We start from the raw sequence: 24,073 nt of genomic DNA on the forward strand, positions 1-24,073 counted from the left end.
CAGTAAAAATATGACCATAGACTCAAATCAATCACTGTGTCACTGTCATCCTGTTGCTCATTGATTTGCTTGAGCGGGCACCAGTCAATACTAAAGTTTAAAATCATACTACACTGGAGGATTGCATAGGTAAATCAGAAAGGACAAAACACTTCCAAATTATTCCGTGACTTAAAATTATAATTCTCATTAGTAAATTGTTGTTACTGGTTGGATGGAAATTGCTGTGCTTTGCTTGTACACCATCCATGTGATATTTAGGGAAATAGATAAAAATGCACTTTCAATAATCGTTTTTAAAAATCTAGATAGATTTTGTAAAAGTTCCAAGGTTCCATTAAAAACACTCCAGAAGCTGGAGTGAGTAGTGGGTAGGGCCCTTTTCTGTACGCACACGACTGACCTGTATTCAATTTCTGGCATCCTATAAGAGACCTAGAAGACAGCTGAGAGTAATTCCTGATACAGAGTTAGGAAAAAGCCCTGAGCACCAGTAAGTGTGGTCCAAAACCAAATAAATAAACAGTGCTTCAGTTTTTAAAGAGCATCAGCATTCACTAATCACGAATCACAAAATCCCGTTGATCGTCAAATTTCTCAAGTGGGCTCAGTGACCTCTCCATTTGTCCTATCCCTGAGATTTTAGAAGCCTCTCTCTACTCGGCCTTCCCAACGATGCCGCATTGGAGGCTCTCTTAAGGTCAGGGGAACAAGATCCAGCTTGTTACTGGCCTTGGCATATAAATACGCCATGGGAAGCTTACGAGGCTCTTCCATGTGGGCAGGAAACTTTCAGTAGCTTGCTAGTTTCTCCCAGAGGGAGAAGTAGGTCATAAGATATCGCTCAGCTGCTTTGCACTTCTGGGAGCTTGCTTTTAAGTCTCGGGATGTTGGCCGTTGATGGGATTATACACACCTGGGTTCCTCTCTGGTACCTTCATGCATGAGGCTTGTCTGAACATGTGGAGAGGGGCCTTGAGTATGGCTGTGGCTAGGTTCCAGAGGTCATCGGCTGCCAGGAGCTCTGCTCGGGGCGGGGAGGGAAGCTGGAGCCCATCCCCTCCGAGGGGCCCCGGGGAAGACAGCCAGGTGTGCAGGCAGGAGAAAATAAATATATTTTCTATATTTATTTTTAAAGAACACTATATTAAAGGTTATTTATCAAGAAAGTTGTGTTCAGGCATTTAAAATGCTTAATGTTAGACTAATACTGTAATACAACTTGCAAAATTTAGTTGGTGTCAGGAAATAAATTCAAGAGTTTGAGAAATTTTGAAACAGAAAAGATCTCATTTAGCCCTTGAACTCTAAAAACCACGGTGTTTGGGGCCAGAGAGATACTATAGTGGGTAGGGCATTTGCCTCACACAAGGCTAACCGGGGTTCAATCCTCAGTATCCCATATGGTCCCCCAACTCCTGAGCAGAGAGCCAGGATTAACCTCTGAGCATAGCTTGCTGTGACCCCTATCACCAGAAAAGCAAAAAGTGAAACAAAATAAAAACTATGGTGTTTGCGCTGGGGGAAAGTCATCCCAGATAGAGAAGGGAACACCAAGTAATATGTGATTGGAGATCCTGTGCGGGAAGAGAGATGCGTGCTGAAAGTACACTAGAGACTGAATAGGATAACCACTCAATACCCCTATTGCAAACCACAACACCCAAAAGGAAAGAGAGATATCAAGTTGGAATGCCCTGCCACAGAGGTGAGGTGGGGTGGGGGGGGTGGGACTGGGGGGGTGGGAGGGACACTGGGTTCATGGGTGGCGGAGAATGGACACTGGTGGAGGGATGGGCTCTTAAACATTGCATGAGGGAAAAACAAGCACGAAAATGTGTGAATCTGTAACTGTACCCTCACTGTGACTCACTAATTAAAAAATAAATAAATTTAAAAAAAACTATGGTGTTTGTAGGAAGGTCACCAGAAGAAAAGAGAAAGGGGAGTAAAACAAGCAGAGAGAGTCATTTGAATTGCACGAGAGACTAGAACTTGGTGGGTTGTGTTAAAGTTAACATAAACATAGTGATGAAAAGCTCAACTTTGGAAATTTGTTTTTTAATTTTTTTTATTAGAGAATCACTGTGATGTACAGTTACAAACTTATGAACTTTTGTGTTTGCATTTCACTCACACAGTGATCGTTTACCCATCCCTCCACCAGTGCTCATTTACCTACACCAAAGATCCCAGTATCCCTCTCGCACTCCCACCCCATCCCCCACCACCCCACTCTGCCTCTGCGGCAGGGCATTCTCTTTTGTTCTCTCTAACATATGGAGACATTACTGGCACCCGCTTGAGCAAATCGAAGAACAACGAGATGACAAGTGACACAAGCGATACAAGTGATGTTATAATAACACTAAAATAATATCCAAATACCTGAGGAATACTAGTCTGTTCATGACCCAAAACAAGATTAAATGTTAGTACACTGGGTTAAAGTTAAAGCTTCTATTCTACTAATGTGTATTATTTTTCAACTGTTTCATAATGTGATTTTAGTTCAGAATGATCCATCTAGCTCAGAAAAACCAAAACCAGCAGTTGGGATTATTTTCCTATTGATCAATCCATAAAGAGAGCATTGCAGATTAGGAGCCACATAATGTAATCACAGCTAACCCCTGAGCAATTAGACAAAAATTAGGAGACTCAGGTTCCCTCTAATTGTTGATGAAAAGGTTCTCTGGTATGGTGTCTTCAATGGAAAGTATTCAATAATTGTTGTTTTTTTTTAATGAATGAATGAAGAATTAGGTACACTGAGTTGTCATTAGTGGTAGACTGCTGAAAGTTTCTTTGTTGATCCCTTAGAAGAGATGCACAAAAGCAAATTAGCTCTCTCTGTAAGGAACAAGGACAACTACCACAGGATCATGGAGAATGTTCCAATCAGAAGTAGATCTTCAACATCTCACAAATTGAATTCTGAGGCAAGTAACAAGAGATATCATTCCAGCCCCAGAAGGAATTAAATCGCAACACAACACAGTGTTCATTGCCATTACTGGGTTCACCTGGGTGCCAGAACCTGAAAAAGGAGAACAGGGTAAGTGTGTTTCTCAAACTGTCTTTGAAAAGAGACAGTGAAGCAAGGGCTGCCATACAATGTTATGGAGGTCAGGTCAGAGACACAAAAATCATTGCTTCCCCCCTCCTCACACATGACCCAACCATCTGTTGCTGCCATTTCCTCTGAAAATGGTGCTGCCATCCCCAGAGCTGCCCCATCCCATTGTGTCACACACCCTCCCTGCACACCTGCATCTCTCAGCCCATGCTTGTGCCCTGATCCCATGGGCTCCTTTAGTGATCAAAAATTTTATCCTGGTCATATTGATAGCGTGGGCTTTTTTATGTAGTACTTTTGGAGTATGAGACTCGTTTAAAATATCTTTGATTCGATGCTTCTAGGCTCACACAAGGCTAAGTCATCAAGGGCACTGCTGAGAGGGCCGGGTGAGCCTCGTGCCTGCTAGGACCCCAGCCGCACTCTTCCCAATGACCACCATGCTCTTGCCGAACTCCACTGTTCTGGGTGAGCCTCAACCCAGAAATGCATCCATGGGGAAAACTCAGATTTGCAGATTTGGTGGCTGAAATCTCCAGGCTTTCACAGAGTTGGGGATGGGCTACCCCACCCATCCCCCTGGACTTCTGGAAGCCCCAGAAGTCACACAAACAGGGCCCCAAACTGCCACCCAGTTAAAAATTTAACTCCAGGGGCTGGAGTGATAGCACAGCGGGTAGGGCATTTGACTTGCAAGCAGCCGACCCAGGTTCGATTCCCAGAATCCCATAGGGTCCCCCAAGCATGGCCAGGAGTAATTTCTGAGTGCATGAGCCAGGAGGAACCCCTATGCATCATCAGGTGAGACCCAAAAAGCAAAAAAAAAATAATAACTCCAGTTATATCACCCCATCAAAAATTTTGGACTTCCTGAAGCTTTTGCAGCTGTGCAACATCTCAAAACCTATTACACTGATAAACAGGAGTAGCATACAAGATTGGATGGGATGCACTGTAGAAGGCAACAAATCTTAATGAATAACATTTTAAAAGGAGGCTTAACTTGTATCAATATATTAGTAATCTCTTATACAAGAACTAAATGGCTCCATGGTGAGATACAACAATCTTCACTAGCTTTCTTCTAGGGAAATATTTATGATCATTCTGTTAGCAAGCTATTGATAGCAAGCAATATAAAATGAATTATAGAGGGCCTGCTATGAGGCTGAAGGGTGGTTGGAAAAGTAGGAGGCCAAGGGAGAGGGAAGGTATAATGGCGGTGGGATTGACGTTGGAATATTAGTGCCTATAAAATATTATCATGAACAACTTTGTATACCAGAGTGTTTATAGATAAAGTTTAAGGGAGAAACATTTTTTTAAATAAATAAAATTACATTTCTTAGAATAAATATCTCGGATTCTACTATTCTTGTCTAAGATCATTGTATCTCAATCTGTCTTAACCTAAAAATATTGATCTAGAGTCTATCCCTATACACTTCACATAGTTCATATGAGTCTCTAAGGAATTAACTTGCTAAATTGTACTTAAGGATCTAAGAGTCAGAGTTTTTTTTTGTTTGTTTTTGCTTTTGTTTTGCTTTTTGGGTCACACCCAGCGTTGCTCAGGGGTTACTCCTGGCTCTTCACTCAGGAATTACTCCTATAAGTGCTTGGGGGACCATATGGGTTGCTAGGGATAGATCCGGGAGGTGCGGGGGAGTGCATGCAAGGAAAACATCCTATATGCTGTACTATCTGTCTGGCCTAACAGTTTTTTTTTACTTAATAAATATAAGATAATTTAGGACTATCAGAATTTAGCTTATTGCTTTAGGGCAGGGATTAAATTTTAAGAATGGCTTTGATTTTTCTTGACATGAATTATATTACATTTGAATATGTAAATGTCACAAGCACAGGCTATCATATCAAATACACCTGGGTTGGAAGATCCTCACTGCCACCACAGAAAACCTTCCTGAGTTATCTAAACTCTTTAGATTCAGTTCCTCTTTTCTACAAAGAGAAAGAAAAAATGATGCTTGGTAGACTTCTTGAGGTGACTAGTAGCAGAACTCAAATTCCAACATGCAAACTAATGTCCAGAAGTCCTGAGTGAGCTCTATTGTTTTAAAAGCTGCTAGTTGGAGCACCCTAAAGTCCCTACTGTCTTCAAGACTCAGGATTCCCTTACCAAATTCAATACTCACGTGGCACTTTGATTGTACGGGGTCTCATTAACCCATTCCCAGTGACCATTCTTCAGATCCGACAGCCCCAAATAATAAGAACCACTAATCAAAAGATTTTTAACAAAGTCCTAGGAAAGAATAGAAGTGAGTGAGAGTTTATGTAGAATTCCCGTAGATTTGCGTTTAAAACCTTAAGGTAAAGAACAGCAAAAATATAAGGTCCACGAAAAGGCACCCAGGGTCCGGCCCAGAGGTCTAGGTCTTCTGTGACTGAACAAAACAGGATCAAAGGCATCTCTTGGGAAGATGGTGTTTGTCTTAGGTGTTCAGGCCACTCTATAGTGCTCTACAGACAGGGCATCTTATAAACAACTGAAAAAGTCATGCGGACTGATGTCCCTGATCAGAAGAACAGTATGATCAGGAAAAGAGCCTGTTCCCAATTGAAAACTAATAGTAATTCGTAGCAGAGTCCATTAGAGAACTGCAGTGCCCACCCATAGGGCAGAGATTTCTGTCCATGCTCACATGGATACCCACCCCCACTTTATCAGTAGGAGATGGGAGTCTTCAAAGCTCTGGAGAAGAAATGTTTCATATGAATTCTCTTCCCTTTGATAACTTCACTTAAGTTATTTCACTTCATCACTTTTTATTTCTTTCCTATTTCTCTTCATGGCTTTTTTCAATTGATCATTATTGCTTGTTTTCTCCTTCTGCTTGTTGTTATGACAGTTGTTGTCATTTTATTAGTGCTTGGAAACCATAAAAGCCAGGCCATCCTACTCCACCAGTAGTCTCAACTGGGTACAAAATGTTGGAGTTCAAGCTTAGGGCTGGTGCATCAAAAGCAGATTAGCTGCCAGTAGATTAACCTCTCCGCTAGGAACAATATCCAATCACAGGGCCAGAAATAGCTCCCATTGAGAAGGCAGCTGGAATAGAGAAGGGATCACTAAGAAAATGATGGCTGGAGGAATCAGTCTGGATGGGAGATGCATGCTGAAAGTAGATAATGGACCAAACATGATGACCCCTTAGTGTCTGTGTTGTAAGCCATAATGCTCAAAAGTAAAGAGAGAGTATAGGGAATACTGTCTGCCATGGAGGCAGGGGGAAGGTGGGAGAAGGAGGGTATACTGGGGATATTGGTGGTGGGGAATGTGCACTGGTGGAGTTATGGGTGTTTGATCATTATGTGATTGTAACCCAAACATGAAAGCTTGTAACTATCTTATGGTGATTCACTTGTCACTTGTATCACTTGTCATCCCGTTGATCTTTGATTTGCTCTAGCAGGTGCCAGTAACATCTCCATTTGTCCCTGTTGTGCTAGTGTAGCCCAATGATATCTGCTCGCTCCAGTAACAGGAAGAGCCTCAAATCATTCATTCAGGGTTTTGACAAAGAAGTCTGACCATCTCATAGGTGGGTGGCCACACGGTCTTTTGACATCCCATGGAATCCAGTTGGTAATAGCTCTAGTCCAGTGGTCATCTCTGAATTGCATTACGTGTCCAGCCCACCTGATTTTTGACACTTTGGCAAACGAGACAGCCTCCCTGATTCTTGACCGTAGATGGAGGTTGGAACACTGGATTCCTTCTTTCACTTGAGTGAAACGTGATACTCCTAGCATAGCTCTTTTGATTCCTCTTTGGGATACCCAAAAGAGGATATTCCTCTTTGGGATATCTCTTTGGAATAATGTTCTCATCCTGTTTTTGTAGGACCCAGGTCTCTGCGGTGTATGTTAGTGCAGAAAGAACCGTGGAGTCAAAAAGATGTGCCCAGAGCCAGAGGTTTTTTGTCCTCTTAACCACTTCTTTGATGCTCTTGAAGGCATTCCACACTGCTCTCTACTTCCTGCACATTTCTGGCACTAAGTTGTTCCTCATGTTGAGTTCTCGACCCAGAACCCATAGATGCTGCATTTGGAGATGTTTGTTCCATTGAGAGCAAATGGAATGTCAGAGACTAGTTTGTTTTTCATGAACATCGTTTGCTGAGAATCAGCTGCAGTCCGACCTTTTCATACTCGCGGTGGTTGAAGTCGACCAGCATTTGTGCTGCTTGGCTAATGTTTGGTGTTATTAGAACCATGACATCAGTGAAGCAGAGGTGGTGTAGTTGCTGACCGTCTATCTTCATTCCCATTCCTTCCCATTCCAGTCATCACATATGTTCTCGAGAGTGGCACTGAAGAGTTGGTGAAATGGTGTCACCCTACCGAACCCCTTTCTTTACATCAATGATCACTTCCTTGTAGAATGGTGAGACCCTGGTTGTGAATCTGTAATACAGCTCTTGGAGGATCTTAATGTACTGAGTTTGAACGCCCTATTTGGCTAGGGCTTCGATGACCACTTCAGTCTCAACAGAATCGAAGGCCTTCTTTAAATCGATGAACGTTAGACAGAGTGGCATCTTGAACTCTAGCAAAACTTCAATGAGTTTGGTCACTGTGTGGATATGGTCGATAGTGCTGAATCCTTTTCAGAACCCGGCTTGATCACATGATTGTCCTTCATCTAGTGTTCCGCCTATTGCACTCAGGATGACTTGAGTGAACAACTTGTAGACAATGGACAACAGGCAGATTGGGCGATAGTTGCTTGTGTCATGGATGCCTCCCTTCTTGTACAACAGGGCGGTCCTGCTGGTTTTCCACTGGGACGGAACCTTGCATTCAGACAGATAGTGTGTGAAGAGCTGAGCCAGTGTGTTGATGAGAACTGGCGGCACATTTCTCAGGTGTTTGGGTCTGACCTTGTCTGGCATTTTTCACGCAATCATGGAGGTGATGAACCATTCAATATACTTACCTGGCAGGAGAGATACCATGATCATGAAGGTGGTTTTCCCAGAGCGAGGCTTATCCATTGCACGTGATTCAATAAAATTTAAATAAATCACTGTATTACTGTATCTCTGTCATCTGTTTTTCATCGATTTGCTCGAGTGGGCATAAATAAATACATAGCCCCCATTGAAACAGCAGTAATTAATATAATGTATGTAGGTTCATATAATTAACTGATAATTCAGGTTCAAATATACACATTTTTCCATTCAAGCCTCCACATTGTACTCTAAATACCCAACTACATTGATGCGGAGGATTTAAATGGAATCAGAAGAAGGTGCAGAATGCAAAGACTTAGATATCCAACCCCAACTATTGTATCCAAAGCCTTATACCTCAGCAGCAACACCCCTGACCATGAGGACATCCTCCCAAGCAAGAGGGGGACAGAGCTGGCAGGACCATGAGTCCCATGTTGACCGGAAAGTACCTGCTCCTCCTTGCTGTCGACCACCAGCAGATGCGCCTGCATCCTTTCACAGTTCTTCTCACTGTCAGTCCAATTTTTTGTCTCAGAAGAAATAAAGTAGCAACTTGAACCAAATGGCTCCCAATTCTTTGGGCAACAGCTCCAGGATTTAACTGTGTTGATACTTGGCCATATTAGTACAATATAAGACAGGTGATGCTTTTATTGTTTTGGAATCACACCCAGCAGTGTTCAGGGGCTACTCCTGATTCTGTGCTCAGGAGTGCACAATTGGTGGTCCTTAGGGGATCATACTTGGCGTCAGAAATAAAACTATGGTTGACCACATACAAGACAAGTGCCATAACCACTGTACTCTCTCCATGACAAGTAATTTTAAAGTAGGGTAGTTTCAAGTTTAAGAGCAAAAGAGATCTTGTGGAATCGCAATACCCATGTTCACTGAACAGTAATCAGGATCTTTACCCATCATGCATCCCGTGGGTCAAGCCCACCTGAAACAGGCAGTAACAAGCATTTCGCTTGCCTGCGTGCAGTCAGTAAATGTAGCTAGAACCAAAATATTTTAAAGGCCCAGACTTGGCAGCTAGGCAGATAGTAAGGCAGGCAGGGTGTTTGCCTGTACACAGCAGACACAAATTCAGTGCTCAGTATCACAAATGGTCCCCCGAGCCCCACTAGGAGTGATCCTAGAGTGTCGTGCCAGGAGTAGCCCTGAGAATCACAGGATTTGCAAAGGGGAAAAACATAAAAAAAAGAGAGAAAAGATTCAGACCCTCAGAAGAAAATGCAAAAATGTCCCCCTTTCAGTGGAAAATTACTCTTTATGCTGAGAACTATTAAATTCTCAAAATTGCTATGGTTGTATTGTGTTCCCTTAAAACAGATACACTAAAACTATGATCCTTGAGTGACTATGTTTGGAGGCAGAGCCTTTAGAAGAAAATTTTGATTAAATCGAGTCAGAACAATGGGACCTTTTAACCCAGTAAAACCCAGTAAGCCTTGGATGTTTCAAAAAGAGAAACAGACATAAAAAATGTTTCTCCCTCTCTTTACTGTCCTCTCTCCCTCTTCTTCTTCCTCTCCCACTCTCCCTTCTCTCTGTTTCTCTCTTCCTCCATCTCCATTTCTTCTCTCTCCTTCTTGCTCTCTCTCCTCCTTCCCCTCTTTCCCCTTGACTCTTCATTGTCCTCTCTCCCTCTCTCCTTCTCCCCTCTCCCTGACCTACCTAAAGATGAGAAGTCACTTGAAGATAGAGCCAAAAAACAGCTATCTCTAATCCAGAGAGCCCTTCCTCAACAGAAACCATCCTGCTGGCACCTGACCTCAGCCTTCCAGCCTCCAAGACTAGAAGAAATAAATATCTATTTATTTATTTATTATTTACTTATTCAGTCTGTGTTGTCATTGCAACCCAATATGACATTGGTTGTCATTTGGGTACCTTAAAAGTAGAGGAAACTGAAATAAAACAATATCAGAGCCTTCAACTCTATTCAATAAGTATGTTGTGTATTCCCTAAGAAACCATTTGAATGCATGAAATATTTGTGTTTTCTTAAAACACAACTGACTGAGCCTATTGGACAGAGGTATGAGTTTGCAGTGACGGGGACTTGGGGACTCTCGGGAGCGGGGCCAGAACTGGCCCTGCTCCCTGCCAGACGAGACCCAGAGTGGCCACCCACGAATGGCTCCTCCGCTCCTGATTGGCCATGATCCCAGAGTCACACAAAACAATTTTGAAACCCAGTGACTTCTGGCAGAAATCCCTCTGGACTTAATTACTAAAATACCAGAAATCCACAACTGCGCAGCCGAGATATATAATCTTCAATATCAGCAATAGAAAACAAATTACCAAATGATGTCTTTTCGGCAGGTCTGACTGTTGGGGGAAAATTCCAAATAATAATAATGGGTTTTCTGTCGAAACATTGAATATAATCAAAGTAAAGAGAGAATATAATGAAAATCATCTGCCACACAAGCAGGGTGGAGGGTGGGATGGGGGTATACTGGGGTTCTTGATGGTCGTGTGCACTGGTGAAGGGATGGGTGTTTGAACATTGTATGACTGAGAGCTTTGTAACTGTTCTCATGGTGATTCTATTAAAAATATACAAAAATTTAAAATATAAAGTGTCTTTATGGAAGTATAAAAAATTTTAAAAAACATCTGAATTAGATCTCTCTTGAGTAAGTCAGTTTTAACAGATATATGGGGGAAATAAGAGTGAACATAAAGTACACAGAGAAGTGAAGACTAAAGAAATCCAATGGAACTATAGTACAATGGGCAAGCACTTGCCTTCCATGTGGCTGACGTGGATTTCACACCTCACACCCTATAATATACTCAGAGCACCGCCAAGGAGTGATCCCTAAATGCAGCGACCTGAGCACCCCCAGGTGTGGCAAAACAGAGAAGAAATCCAAAAGCTATGCAATCACTTTTTCACAGATTATCTAAAACAATGCACACAAAATAATTGAGGCCTGATATAGATGCACACTTAAAACTATTATGAAACAGCTCTTAAGTATGCTGTATCCACAATTCTTACTGGAACTATTGATATGTGTGAGGAATGTACACTGGTGAAGGGATGGGTGTCGGAACATTGTATGATGAAACCCAGTCATGGACAACTTTGTAATTATTTGTTTCACAGTTATTTAATTTAAAAATTTTAAATGAGGGGCTGGAGTGATAGCATACTGGGTAGGGCGTTTACCCAGGTTCTATTCCCAGCATTCCATATGGTTCCCTGAGCACCACCAGGAGTAATTCCTGAGTGCATGAGCCAGGAGTAACCCCTGTGCACCGCCAGATGTGACCCAAAAAGAAAAAAAAATAATTAAAAACATAGTATGACAGTGGAAACAGGACAGTGGAAACAAAGGTCAGGAGGAATGGACCATGGTTGGAAGCTTGCCACAATGGGGGTAGGGTGTAGTATAGTATCTTCCACAACTAGAGTGTAGTCCACAACTAGTTCTTACCTAGTTTGGTCAGAAACTTATATGAATATAAGTATATTAGTTCCAGATGAGTAATAATTATTATAATTCATAATAATTGTATTACATTAGTTCTACTAGTATAGTCATTAGTTCTACTAGTATAGTCAGCAATTCAATTATATAAATACTAGTTCTTACCTTTCATGGTCAAATTTGCTTTCTTACATTCCAACGCTGTATGAGTCAGTTCTTGTGCAAACTTTTGTTCTTGAACAAGTTTGGAATATTTTGGGAAAAAACCTAGAAAGAGAATAACACCAATCATTTTCCTGGTACTGCTAAGGCTTTTCTTTTTACTGTTACTGTCTTGAACAAAACCCATAATACACAATTGCTCCAATAGAAGGATGCTAACTGTGGAAAAATACCTCATTGCCCAGCATTCAACACATTCTAATCCAACAGACGTTGAAACCACAGATTCTTTTTCAGAATGGGATGAAAGATGCTATGACAATTCTTGTAAAATGGACCTAAAGGCAATTATCCAGCTTCTCCTTCAACGATAAGTGGGTGATATGTATATACAGATGCTAAACCTTGGAGAAGGGAGAGGTGAGAAATGGTTAAACATTTCTATCTGAGGATGTAAAATCATGTCTTTGGGGAAGAAAACCATCAATTCTGAGGTCTAGTTTACCTGTAGAAGGGGAACATCTTTAAAAAATCTAACAAGGAGGGAAAGAGCATTTGTTTCTTTATCCTTTTCACTTCCTTCTATCCCAACTGTCACTTCTCTGCACACCAGTACACGCAAGTCTCTCACTTTCTTGTGTGTGTGTTTTGGCTATTGGGTCAGAACAAGTGATGCTCAGGGGTTCCTCCTGGCTCTGCACTAAGGAATCACTCCTGGCAGTGTTGAGGATACGGGATGCTGGAGATTGAACCCAGGTTGGCCGTGTACAAGGCAAACGCCCTACCCACTGTACTATCACTCTGGCCCCAAGTCTCTCACATTTTAAGATAAATCTACTTCCCTCTCTAAATAGTGAAATGTCTCTTTTCTTCTTCACCTCCCATTACCTCCCTGATCAACCAATGCTAACTTCCACTTCAACCACTGCACTCTTGCAATGGCCCAACCACATCCCTGGGACACTTCTAACAGCTCTTATTTTGGACCTCTTGCAATTCTTTTTTGGAATATAAAGTTCACAATAATCTATTACATTCAATATTCTAACACCAATTCCACCACCATTACACCTTCCCACCATCATTATTTCAAATTTTCCAAACCACCACCCAAGCCTGCCCCAAGAGCAGGCCTGAAATCTTTTATTTTGAATTGATTCTTTTTGTATAATTCACTAAAAATGATCCCCAAACCTTTCTTTAGAAAAAAGTGTGTAAAGATTCTTGTATCTCACCTGGAGCCATTGAGCCCTTGTATAAGAAATTACTCACATGTTTTTACAAGTTGACCCTTGTGTGCTTTTATGTGTGTTTGTTTTGTTTTGTTTTATGGAGATTGGTTGCTCTCTACTTTACAGCCATCCAGTGTGTTGTGCTACTCCTGGTACAGCAATGGTCCAGAGTATGAGATGTTGTACAGCTCATTTGCATCCTCACACTCCAGAATTCTAAAATTTTGAAGAGGGTGATACAACTAGAGTTACATTCTTAACTGGATGGGGACTTTGGGCTCCAAAGGCATCTCTGGAGCTTGCTGATGATCTCTTCCAAAATTTATCTGTGAATGTCTGGATCATGGCCGTTAATGAACTTGTTATGGCATGAGAAGCAGTTCATGGGCATGACTGTCATGCTCCCAGAAGAACAGGGAGGCGGGGGGAGGTCATCTATTCCTGACTCTGTGAGAGCCTCTAGGTTTGGGACCTCTGCAATTCTTGAATTCAGTTCTTTTCACTTCATTCTCAGGACACCACTGTTTTCTGGTTTTGCCCCTCCATTCTTCCTGATGCTTCTTTATCTCATTAGTCTTCTCACCTCTTTTAAAAATCTAATATTCCTCACAATTTTTGCTGAGTGTAATTACTTTACACTCCTCTTTATCTATCTTCTTCAAATTGTAAATTTCTTTTCCTCCTTCTCATTAAAAACTTCTCCCTGAGTGATAGCTTGAGTAGCCACTGTTTTCTCTGCAACATGGAATAATTCCAAAATCCAGAGTTCTTTTTCAAAATCTGGCCAATATGTCTCCCACTAGACAGATCCACATGAGGTTCAAGAGTCAATAAGAATCAGTGTGCCCCACTAGAAAAACACCATCTTCACTCCTAAACCTGCTATCTGTGAATATCTCCATTATTGAGTTATCAGGTGAAAATACCTGAGCTATACTTGAGTTCTTATAATACCTTATCTTTAGATTTTTAGATCTGCCTCCTTGGTTCTACCTTCCCATTATTATTCAAAGATTCCTCCTTTATTCTTTACTACCACAAAGCTTGGGTTAAGTTCTCACTATTTTGCAAATATATAATGAACTGGCATTCTATTATCTATTATCAACTCTGTCCTGGCATATTCGGTTAACACATCTTACAAAAGTATATTTCAATTAATGTACATCATTGCAATTAAGTGAATTTCAAAAGTATTTCAATTGTCAGTTTCAATAACTATTGACAAAATTGTATTCCTATCTGTCAAATTTGATTACAATATCTCCTCCATGTTTTAAATTCTACAGTAACTCTCAGTAACTGTTATTATAAGAAAGTTTATGATTTTCCATCTTTCCTGTAGCCATACTCATTTTCAATATTACTTCGCAACAAGTGGAATTTAATTCTACATCACTTCAACTTGAGACAACCCTATGACTTCCTTTAGTTTGGTCTGAGGGATATTGATATCAATGATAGAATGTTTCTGTGGCATGTGTGGGGACTTGGGTTCAGTACCTTGCACCCCAAGATTGGGGAGGTGGGAGAAGACAAGAATACTATGATGGTTTTAAGACTTCCTTAATCATGGGAATATATAGAAGCAATTCTGATTAGTTCTATGCTATGGTTAGAAGAGATTTCTCTGACATCCACTCTCATTCTTGGAAACCTAAAAGTTACCTTCCAAACAAACTCAGGCTAGTCTGGGGAATTGGGAAATAAATGTGACCAAATTGCCCATGTCTTGCCAACTGACATCCTTTTCTTCCAACACTAAGTTGTCTGCAACTGGTACCTGGGTGCTTGTGTGTGAATAATTTAAGCCAGACAAAAAAGAACCTCCTAGTTGATTGATTAAAATTGTCAACCCATAGAATCAAGTGTTTGTTATTTTAACTGCTAAGTGAAAATTGTTTTATTCATCAGCAAAGGGTAAGTGATTCAAAAAACCCTTCGGGAAGAAACAACAGATTGGGGCTAGGAAATAGCTCACAGGGCTGACTGTTTGCTTTTCTTGCAGGTGCTCTTAGCTCCATCCTCAGCACCTCATGGAACTACCCCCAAGCTCTGAGTCAGTAGACATTAGCATTATGGAGTAAGACTCCAAAACAATCAAACAAAAATTCTAGACTATTAGTATTGCACATAACGCTCTTCAGGCTCTGAGGGCCATATTCCTTGCATGTACAACTTTATTTCTCACAGCTCCTTAACATCGTTTGTTCCAGTTATTCATAATCATGCTGCCCAGATTTTCCTACCTTACCTTTCTTACCTCTCTGTTATTCTTAATACACAGCTCTAGAAAACACTTCTTTCAGTAAACCTATATGTCTCCTGTGCATCTCACCCACATGCTTATATAGAGTTGAAACCACTGGTTGATTCGAAAATTTTGCACTATTCTCTGCACTTCTTGAGACTATGGGAAATTTTTCTATGGCTCTTTTTACATTGCTCCAGTGGTGGAAATTAAAAAAATTATTATTGCATAATGAATGACCAAAATGGTGAATGAAATATACATCCAAATATACACTGGTTTTCATACCTATTAAAAATCTTAAAAATTCTCAAAGCCAGGGGCCGAAGAGATAGTACAGTAGATAGATGGTCCCCTGAGTCCCACCGGAGTGAATCCTGAGCACAGACTGAGGAGTAAGCCCTAAACACTTCTGGGTGTGGCTTTTAAAGAAGGTTTTTAAAATTCTGAAGCCAAAGATATGCATATTGCAGATAGCAGGATATGAATATGTACCTCTTTGCAACTGACTTTTACAACATCTATGTTGATAGGGAAAAAAGGTAAAAATTCACTAGAAATCTCTGCCTGAAATATTTTTCCCCGTTTCCTTTTTTTTCTTGGTCATCCCAAGCTATGTGCCAGTATGTTAAAAGGCCTGAACAACACTACTAAGGAATAGACCTTTGTCTTCATTTATCCAACAGTCTAGCGTACATAGTGATGTCCTATAAGTTTCACTTTGAAAGACAAACTTGTGCACATACATATATACTTTACTTTCTCCAGAGTGTTGGTGTTATTATTTCGTGGAAGAGTAACTAAATTCAAATAAAGCACCAAGTTTCCAATGGATGCCTACTTGTCCTGTTTTCCCTAGAGGAGCCTTCAGCTTTTCTCTGGTTAAATCCAGTGCTAAATTATCAGTGTCTAAAGGTTGCTAATCTGTTCAGGTAAGGGAGATATTTCTTCCTGATTCTATTAGTTACTTACTGACAAAGGCGATAAAAAATGAGATTGTCAGCAGCAGAAGAATCACCACTGCGGCAAGAAGTAGTTTGAAGTTACGAGAGTTACTTGGGGTAGGGCTAGTCTTCTCTTTGGGAGCTGCAAGAGAAATCAAATTAGGTTCATCAGTAATATAGTCAGACCAGTACTTTATCTTCCCTCCTTTCGTGATTGGTGCATTAATATAGAAAGTATTACATTTAAAAGAACATTTAAAAGCAACTAATAGCACTCATAGTAGAAACCCAGGAAACACTGTAAGAGCATGAGTTCTTACCATTAAGGAGTACTGTTTTTGATATTTTGATATGAAAATAATTTAATATTAAATATTTATACATCTTAAAAATTTTTTTATTAGACAATCACTGCGCTTGTACAGTTACTAACTTATGAACTTTTGTGTTCAAGAAGTAGTTTGAAATTACCAGAGTTACTTGGGGGAGGGCTAGTCTTCTCTTCAGGAGCTGCAAGAGAAATCAAATTAGGTTCATCACTAATACAGTCAGACCAGTACTTTATCTTCCCTCCTTTTGTGATTGGTGCATTAACATAGAAAGTATTACATTTAAAAGAACATTTAAAAGCAACTAATAGCACTCATAGTAGAAGCCCAGGAAACACTGTAAGAGCATGAGTTCTTACCATTAAGGAGTACTGTTTTTAATATTTTTATATGAAAATAATTTAATATTAAATATTTATACATCTTTAAAATTTTTTTATTAGATAATCACTGCGATTGTACAGTTACTAACTTATGAACTTTTGTGTTCAAGAAGTAGTTTGAAATTACCAGAGTTACTTGGGCGAGGGCTAGTCTCTTCGGGAGCTGCAAGAGAAATCAAATTAGGTTCATCAGTAATACAGTCAGACCAGTACTTTATCTTCCCTCTTTTCGTGATTGGCGCATTAATATAGAAAGTATTACATTTAAAAGAACATTTAAAAGTAATAGCACTTATAGTAGAAACCCAGGAAACACTGTGAGAGCATGAGTTCTTACCTTTAAGGAGTACTGTTTTAAATATTTTGATATGAAAATAATTTAACATTGAATATTTATACATCTTTTAAAAAATTTTATTAGAGAATCACTGTGATGTATAGTTACTAACTTATGAACTTTTGTGTTTGCATTTCACTCATACAGAGATCGTTGACCCATCTCTCCACCAGTGCCCAATATTTATACATCATTTAATTGTAATATATTTAAATGTGTTATAATTTGAATATTTAATATATAAATATTAAATATTTTAATAGCAATTTACAAAATATCTAGATCTCCATATACAACCTACTATTTTTAACAAATAAAATATGTATGTAATTCTTATTTTTCATTATTTACAATATTATGGAGTTTCCGGGGCTTGCTTTTACATTCCTATATGTGTATAAGTCTTATCGTACCTACCACCAAAGTTCTACTGCCATTACATTGCCAGAAAGACCCTTCTAACCTTTTCTCACACCTCTGCAAGTAGTAGAGTTTCCAACAAAACTCTTCTAAGAGTTAGTTTTATTGCTTTTTATATTTATTTGTTTATTGGGCCTAAGATTTTGTTCCTTTCTTTTCCTTTGTCGTTGGTTGCCGTGACAGGAAGTACCCACCTAGTTGCAATGCTACACACTTTTGTTGTGGTGCGCACCAGAGGTTTCACACACATTGAAGAGCTGGAACATGTTTGGTGGTGGGACACAGACTCCTCTGTGGCACCACGAGTCATGGACAGTGATGCTGCCAGAATCACACTTGGCATGTGGGCAGGGATGGGGATCGAACTCTAGACCTCATGCCTTCAAGGGAAGCACTCTGCCACTGAATTAGCCCCAGGCCCCGTTCTTTTGGGTTTTGTGAGTTCATTTGCTTCATTGCTTTATAAATTTATACATTTATATGTGTATAAATGTTTTCCAGTTTCTTATTTTACTTAGCATAATCAACTCAAGTTCCATCCACTTTGTCCAAAAAATCATAATTTTATCTTTTTTAACAACAATTTGTATCAAGTTCATATACCACAATTTCATTATCCGACCATCTCTTGATGAGCATGTATGTTGATCCCATGTTTTGGTTAATGTGAGAATAATGCAATTATGAACATGCAGGTAAACATATTCTTTTCTTTGAGTGTTTTCCTGTTTTTCAAATAAATAACTAGGAATGTTATCATGGATCATACGTAATTTTCATGTTTATTTTCCTTAGGAACCTCCATAGCATTTTCTACAAGGGTACATCAATTTCATTTTCACCAAATCTCAGAGTTCCTCTTCCCCAAATCCTTGCCAACACTCTTTCCAATATTTTTAACATAGGCTATTCTCATTGGTGTAAGGTGATATTTCACTGTAGTTCTGATTTTAATCTCCCTTTCATTAGTGACACTGAGCACTTTTTCATGTATTCATAGGACATCTTTGTGTATATTTTGGAGCAAGTGTCTATTCAAATATTTTGTCCACTTTTTGATTGGCTTGCTTGCTATTTTGGTGTTGAGTTGTAGGTGTTCTTTTTTATGTTTTTTTTTTTTTGGTATTTATCCCTTATCAAACACAATGTGCGCAAACATTTCTCCAGGTTTTATATTGTTGTTTTGATTTATGGGATTATTTATTTATGATTTACTGGACAAAAACTTTTTAGTTTGATGCAGTCCCATTTGTTTATTCTGATTTTGTTTCCTCTTTCTTCTTTTTTGTTTTGTATTTTATTTCCTTTACCATTAGAATTGAGTACCCAAATAGAGGTCTAAAGTTTAGGTACTGGAGTATTTCAATTTGTTTCCTTCTATGTAGATTATGGTTTCAGGTCTAATAACCAAACTTTAATGCATTTTGCCTTTTGAGTTAATTTTTGCTTATGTTGTTAAGTCATGATCTAGTTGTTTTTTTTTTTTTGCATTTTCGGTGACACCCAGCGATGCACAGGGTCACTCCTGGATCTGAACTCAGGAATTACCCCTGGCGGTGCTCAGGGCACTATATGGGATGCTGGGAATCAAACCCGGGTCACCTGCGAGCAAGGCAAATGCCCAATCCGCTGTGCTATCACACCAGCCCCATATGTTTTATGTTTTTGCAGTTGTTTTCCTGCCACCTTGTTGAAGAGGCTTTACTTTATTGTATGCTCTTTATTCTTTTACCACAAATTTTATATGTCTATATGTGTGAACTTATTTATGGGCTTTGAGATTTCAGTCACAAAAAAAAAAAAAAACCCGCATACCAAGAATGGGAAAGGATATTCACCCAATACCCACACAATAAGGGGTTGATATCAAGGGTACATAAACCATTGGTTGAATTCTACAAGAAGAAAACATCCAACCCCATCAAAAAATGGGCCGAAGAAATGAACAGAAACTTTCCCAAGGAAGAGAATGACCAAAAGGCACATGAAAAATGTTCCGCATAGCTAATCATCAGGAAGAGGCAGATCAAAACAACCATGAGATACCACCTCACACCACAGAGACTGGCACACATCCAAAAGAACAAAGCAACCGCTATTGGAGAGGATGTGGGGAGAAAGGGACCCTTTCACACTGCTGGTGGGAATGCCGACTGGTTCAGCCCCTTTGGAAAACAATATGGATGCTTCTCAAAAAATTAGAAATAAAGCTCCCATTTGATCCAGCAATACCACTTCTGAGAATATATCCTGGGGAAGCAAAAAAGTATAGTTGAAATGACATCTGTACTTATATGTTCATAGCAGCACTGTTTACAATAGCCAGAATCTGGAAAAAAACCCAAGTGCCCAAGAACAGATGACAGATTAAAGAAACTTTGGTACATCTATACAATGGAATACTATGCTGCTGCTGTTAGAAAAGATGAAGTCATGAACTTTGAGTATAAGTGGATCAACATGGAAAGTATCATGCTAAGTGAAATGAGTCAGAAAGACAGGGACAGACATAGAAAGATTGCACTCATATGTGGAATATAAAATAACAGAGTAGGAGACTAACACCCAAGAATAGTAGTATATAATACCAGGAGGTTGGCTCCACGGCTTGGAAGCTGGCCTCACATTCTGTGGGAAAGGCAGCCCAGATAGAAAAGGGTAAAAGTAAAATTGGAGAGCCCGCGCGGGAAGGGAGATGCGTGCTGAAAGTAGACTATAGACCGAACACAATGGCCACTCAATGCCCCTATTGCAAACCACAACACCCAAGAGGAGAGAGAGAACAAAAGGGAATACCCTGCCACAGAGGTAGGGTGGGGTGGAGGGGGATGAGATTGGGGGGTGGGAGGGATTGGGATTCTGGGTTCATTGATGGTGGAGAATGGACACTGATGGATAGATGGTTTCTCGAACATTGTGTGAGGGAAACACAAGCATGAAAATATGTAAATCTGTAACTGTACCCTCACAGTGACTCACTAATTAAAAAATAAAAAAAATTTAAAAAAACGCAAAAAACGCATGCATACCAGAATTGTTAACAGATTATGTCTCCATGAGGTCAGTCCTGAGACAGCGGAGTCAGGCCCATGGAAATTTCAGCATGATCAATTTTTGTACCAGCAGCTTTGCTGCAATACTCTCTTTTCTATTTGTATAGTATTTTAGTTTACAGGCAAATAGTTATCTGGATTTTGATACCTTCAAAATTTTGTCTATTCTTATTTATTTATTTTTAAAAATTTATTTATTTTTAATTAGTGAATCACCATGAGGGCACAGTTACAGATTTATACACTTTTGTGCTCATATTTCCCTCATACAAAGTTCAGGAACCCATCCCTTCACCAGTGCCCATTCTCCACCACCAGTAAACCCAGCATCCTTCCCACCCTCCCCAATCCCATCTCCCCCCACCCCACCCTGCCACTGTGGCAGGGCATTCCCTTCTGTTCTCTCTCTCTAATTAGCTGTTGTGGTTTGCAATAAAGGTGTTGAGTGGCCACTGTGCTCAGTCTCTAGCCCACATTCAGCCTGCAACACCCTTCCCCCACATGGCCTTCGACCACATCATAGTTGGTGATCCCTTCTCTGAGTTGCCCTTTCCCCAGAATGTGAGGCCAGCCTCCAAACCATGGAGTCAACCTCCTGATACTTATTTCTATAATTCTTGGGTGTTAGTCTCCCACTCTGTTATTCTATATACCACAGATGAGTGCAATCTTTCTATGTCTGTCTCTCTCTTTCTGACTCATTTCACTTAGCATGAAACTTTCAATGCTGATCCACATATATGCAAAATTCATGATCTCCTTTTTTCTAACAGCTGCATAGTATTCCACTGCATAGATGTACCAAAGTTTCTTCAACAATATAGACAATTCTCAAAAAATTAGATATTGAGCTCCCATTTGACCCAGCAATACCACTGCTGGGAATATATCCCAGAGAGGCAAAAAAGTATAGTTGAAAATTTTGTCTATTCTTAAATAATGCCGTAGCAGCTAAGTCTTAGAATCAACCCTTATCAAGTCTTGTGGTAAAATGTATTCAAATGTTTCTGAACATGCAATGACCCGAACTTACTTCCAAACCAAGACATAATGAAGTCGGGGTCTTTCTGGCAGCTTGTACCCACACTTCACTCCCCAGGAGAAGAGTTCTCAAGTAGATAAGTTTTTTAAGCCCTATTATAAACCAATATTACTTCAAAGAAAGAAACTATTTGGCTGGAGATATAGCCTAAAGAACTGAGCATATGACTTGCATGCTGGAGGCTCGTGTTACCCTTCTGCCAACACACGACCCCCTAACCATCACAGGGAGGGACCACCCCCCTTGGACCCAGGAAGAGCTGGTGAGTAGGTCTGATGTGGCCCCCAAGTGAAAATAAATTTTCTCAAACTTGTGATATATTCCCAAGGAAGGAGAAACCCCTTGAAGTAATCATATTACAATATCTATTTTACAAAAGAAATGCTTCCATTTACTTAGATCTGGAGTTACACGTACTAAAATCGACATTACAAGTATCTTTAGATGATAAGAATTAATATAATTTAAACTTCTTTTTACCTATAATGAATACTTCAATGTATGGTAAACTCTATATGCAGTTTATGTTATAGGAAGAAGAAATTTTCCTGAGAATTCTTCATAGTTCCATTTTTTGGAAAGCATGAACGATTATGACCACACACGTAGTGTTTCTTAGTTCCTTATATGTTTTTCTTCTCTCTGTTTTCCTCTCTGTGCAAGATATCTTACATGCTACTCAAATCACCTTGCTCCACTTCCCAACACTGTATTTAATCCATCTTGTAAACTGGTATGACATGAAATTTCTGGCTGGGTTCATAGAAATAGCCCAGCACATAAGGTGCTTACTTTGCACACGGCTTACCTGGATTTGAACTCGGGTACCCCATATGGTCCCTTGAGCCCCATATAGGGCTTTGATTTTTGAGTGCACAGATAAGAATAACGGCCAAGCATTGTCTCAAGTGCCCCCACCATTAAGTAAAGGATTTTCTGATGGCAGAGCTGTTTCCTTTGAGAAGTAGTAATCTGCCTTTGTAAGACTTTCTAGTGTTTAACCTGCAGAGGTCTTTTGATATAACTGAGTACACAACTAACAAATGAAGAAACACAATCCCTGAACACCTTTTCCTCTCTAATCAATTAATGGAGCCCATTTATTCATTCATCAAAGGTGCTGCACTTGGGCCAGTGGTTACAAGAGCTGAACACCATCTCTTGGCTGTCGACTCACTCAGCCCTACAAGGCAGAACAACACTCAACTAGACAGCACTCTCCTTAGCATGGCTGCGGTTGGATGTGAGAGTTAGTTCTTACACCTCACTTTAGGGGTAGTCACCTCCCTTCCTGCTTCTTACTAGACAAGTCAAGCTACTAACAACCTGCCTTTCCCAACTGCATGCAGTAGAAAAAATTAACCACCAATGTCACCTATGCTTCTCTGACACTCTTCCTTTCCCATCCTTCATCTCCTTATGAGCTTGCAGAAAACGTTTCTTACCTGCAGGAGCCTCTGATGGGGTGCCCGAGGCCTTGGCTTCGTTTTTGAATCTCACTTCAGCGTAAGTGATCTCTGTCGTCATATTGAGGAGAGACGCTCTGCTCTCTTCACACCAGCCTCCCCATCACTCTGAGAACAACTGAAAGCAGCACTGCAGGACCACCACGGTCCCACCAATCACACAGGCTCAGAGGAATTGCATGACAACTAAAACCCTTAGCTAGCGGTTTGATCCCCAAGACCAACACAGCAAAAGTCAGAGCCCTTAAACTCAGAAGAAAAATGTCATCAAAATAGGAACTTGGAAACCGAGTAGAAGGAAAAGAGAAGAGGAACTTTTTGTCTTTTTTGAGTCCCGAATTTATTTCCCACCATTACACAAGTTGCAGCTCGGGCACTGGGGGAGATGGGCTGCAGTGGCTAGTGGGGTTTCCCCCACCGCCCTGACCACGCTAGGGGGAACACTGGCTGTCCCCTGTGAGGACCTCCATTGGCCTTCCTGGAGGTGGCGGGTGGCATTAGGTCCCTCCGTGGGGCTCCCACAGGCCACAGTCACGTGTCTGAGCTGACCTGAGGGGACGCAGGAACTGGACACCTACGCGTCCCTCCAGTAGCCCTGGCACAGGGCCGCTGCTAGGTCCTTGACTAGGGCCAGGGATTGAGGGGTGAGGGGCGACACCTGCCTGGTAGGGGCGGGGCAGGGCACTGGTCTCTACCCACTGAGGACTCTGGGGACTAAAAGTAGGTGTTGGGGTGCGAGGCCATAGCAAAACAGAAGAGTCAAGGGATCACGGGGTTTTTCTTTTCTCGAGGGCAGCCCCTAGGGTGCAGGTTCAGGCGGGCCTGTGCCAATTGGGCCTCGGGGTTACTCCTGCCGCTAGTCCGGCTGGCACTGGGTGCCAGACTCCGCATCTGGCTGCGCCGCTGCTCCAGCCACTCCGACGTCTGCGGCTGTA

The 24,073-nt window shown here is 40.7% G+C and overlaps 1 protein-coding gene across 1 annotated transcript; it reads right to left on the minus strand.

The window, feature by feature from the left end:
• Positions 1 to 2,901: 2,901 nt before the first annotated feature.
• On the minus strand, positions 2,902 to 23,214 carry LOC101548933 (C-type lectin domain family 4 member A-like). The gene is made up of 6 exons (XM_055143601.1): positions 23,118 to 23,214; positions 16,137 to 16,250; positions 11,685 to 11,786; positions 8,517 to 8,668; positions 5,239 to 5,348; positions 2,902 to 3,040 (listed from the first exon to the last, which is right to left on the minus strand). The coding sequence occupies exons 1-6, from the start codon at positions 23,197 to 23,199 to the stop codon at positions 2,902 to 2,904; spliced, it is 699 nt and encodes a 232-aa protein (XP_054999576.1). The 5' UTR covers positions 23,200 to 23,214.
• Positions 23,215 to 24,073: the final 859 nt, after the last annotated feature.

Source organism: Sorex araneus, chromosome 6 (genome assembly GCF_027595985.1).
Source record: "Sorex araneus isolate mSorAra2 chromosome 6, mSorAra2.pri, whole genome shotgun sequence".
Lineage (NCBI taxonomy): Eukaryota > Metazoa > Chordata > Mammalia > Eulipotyphla > Soricidae > Sorex > Sorex araneus.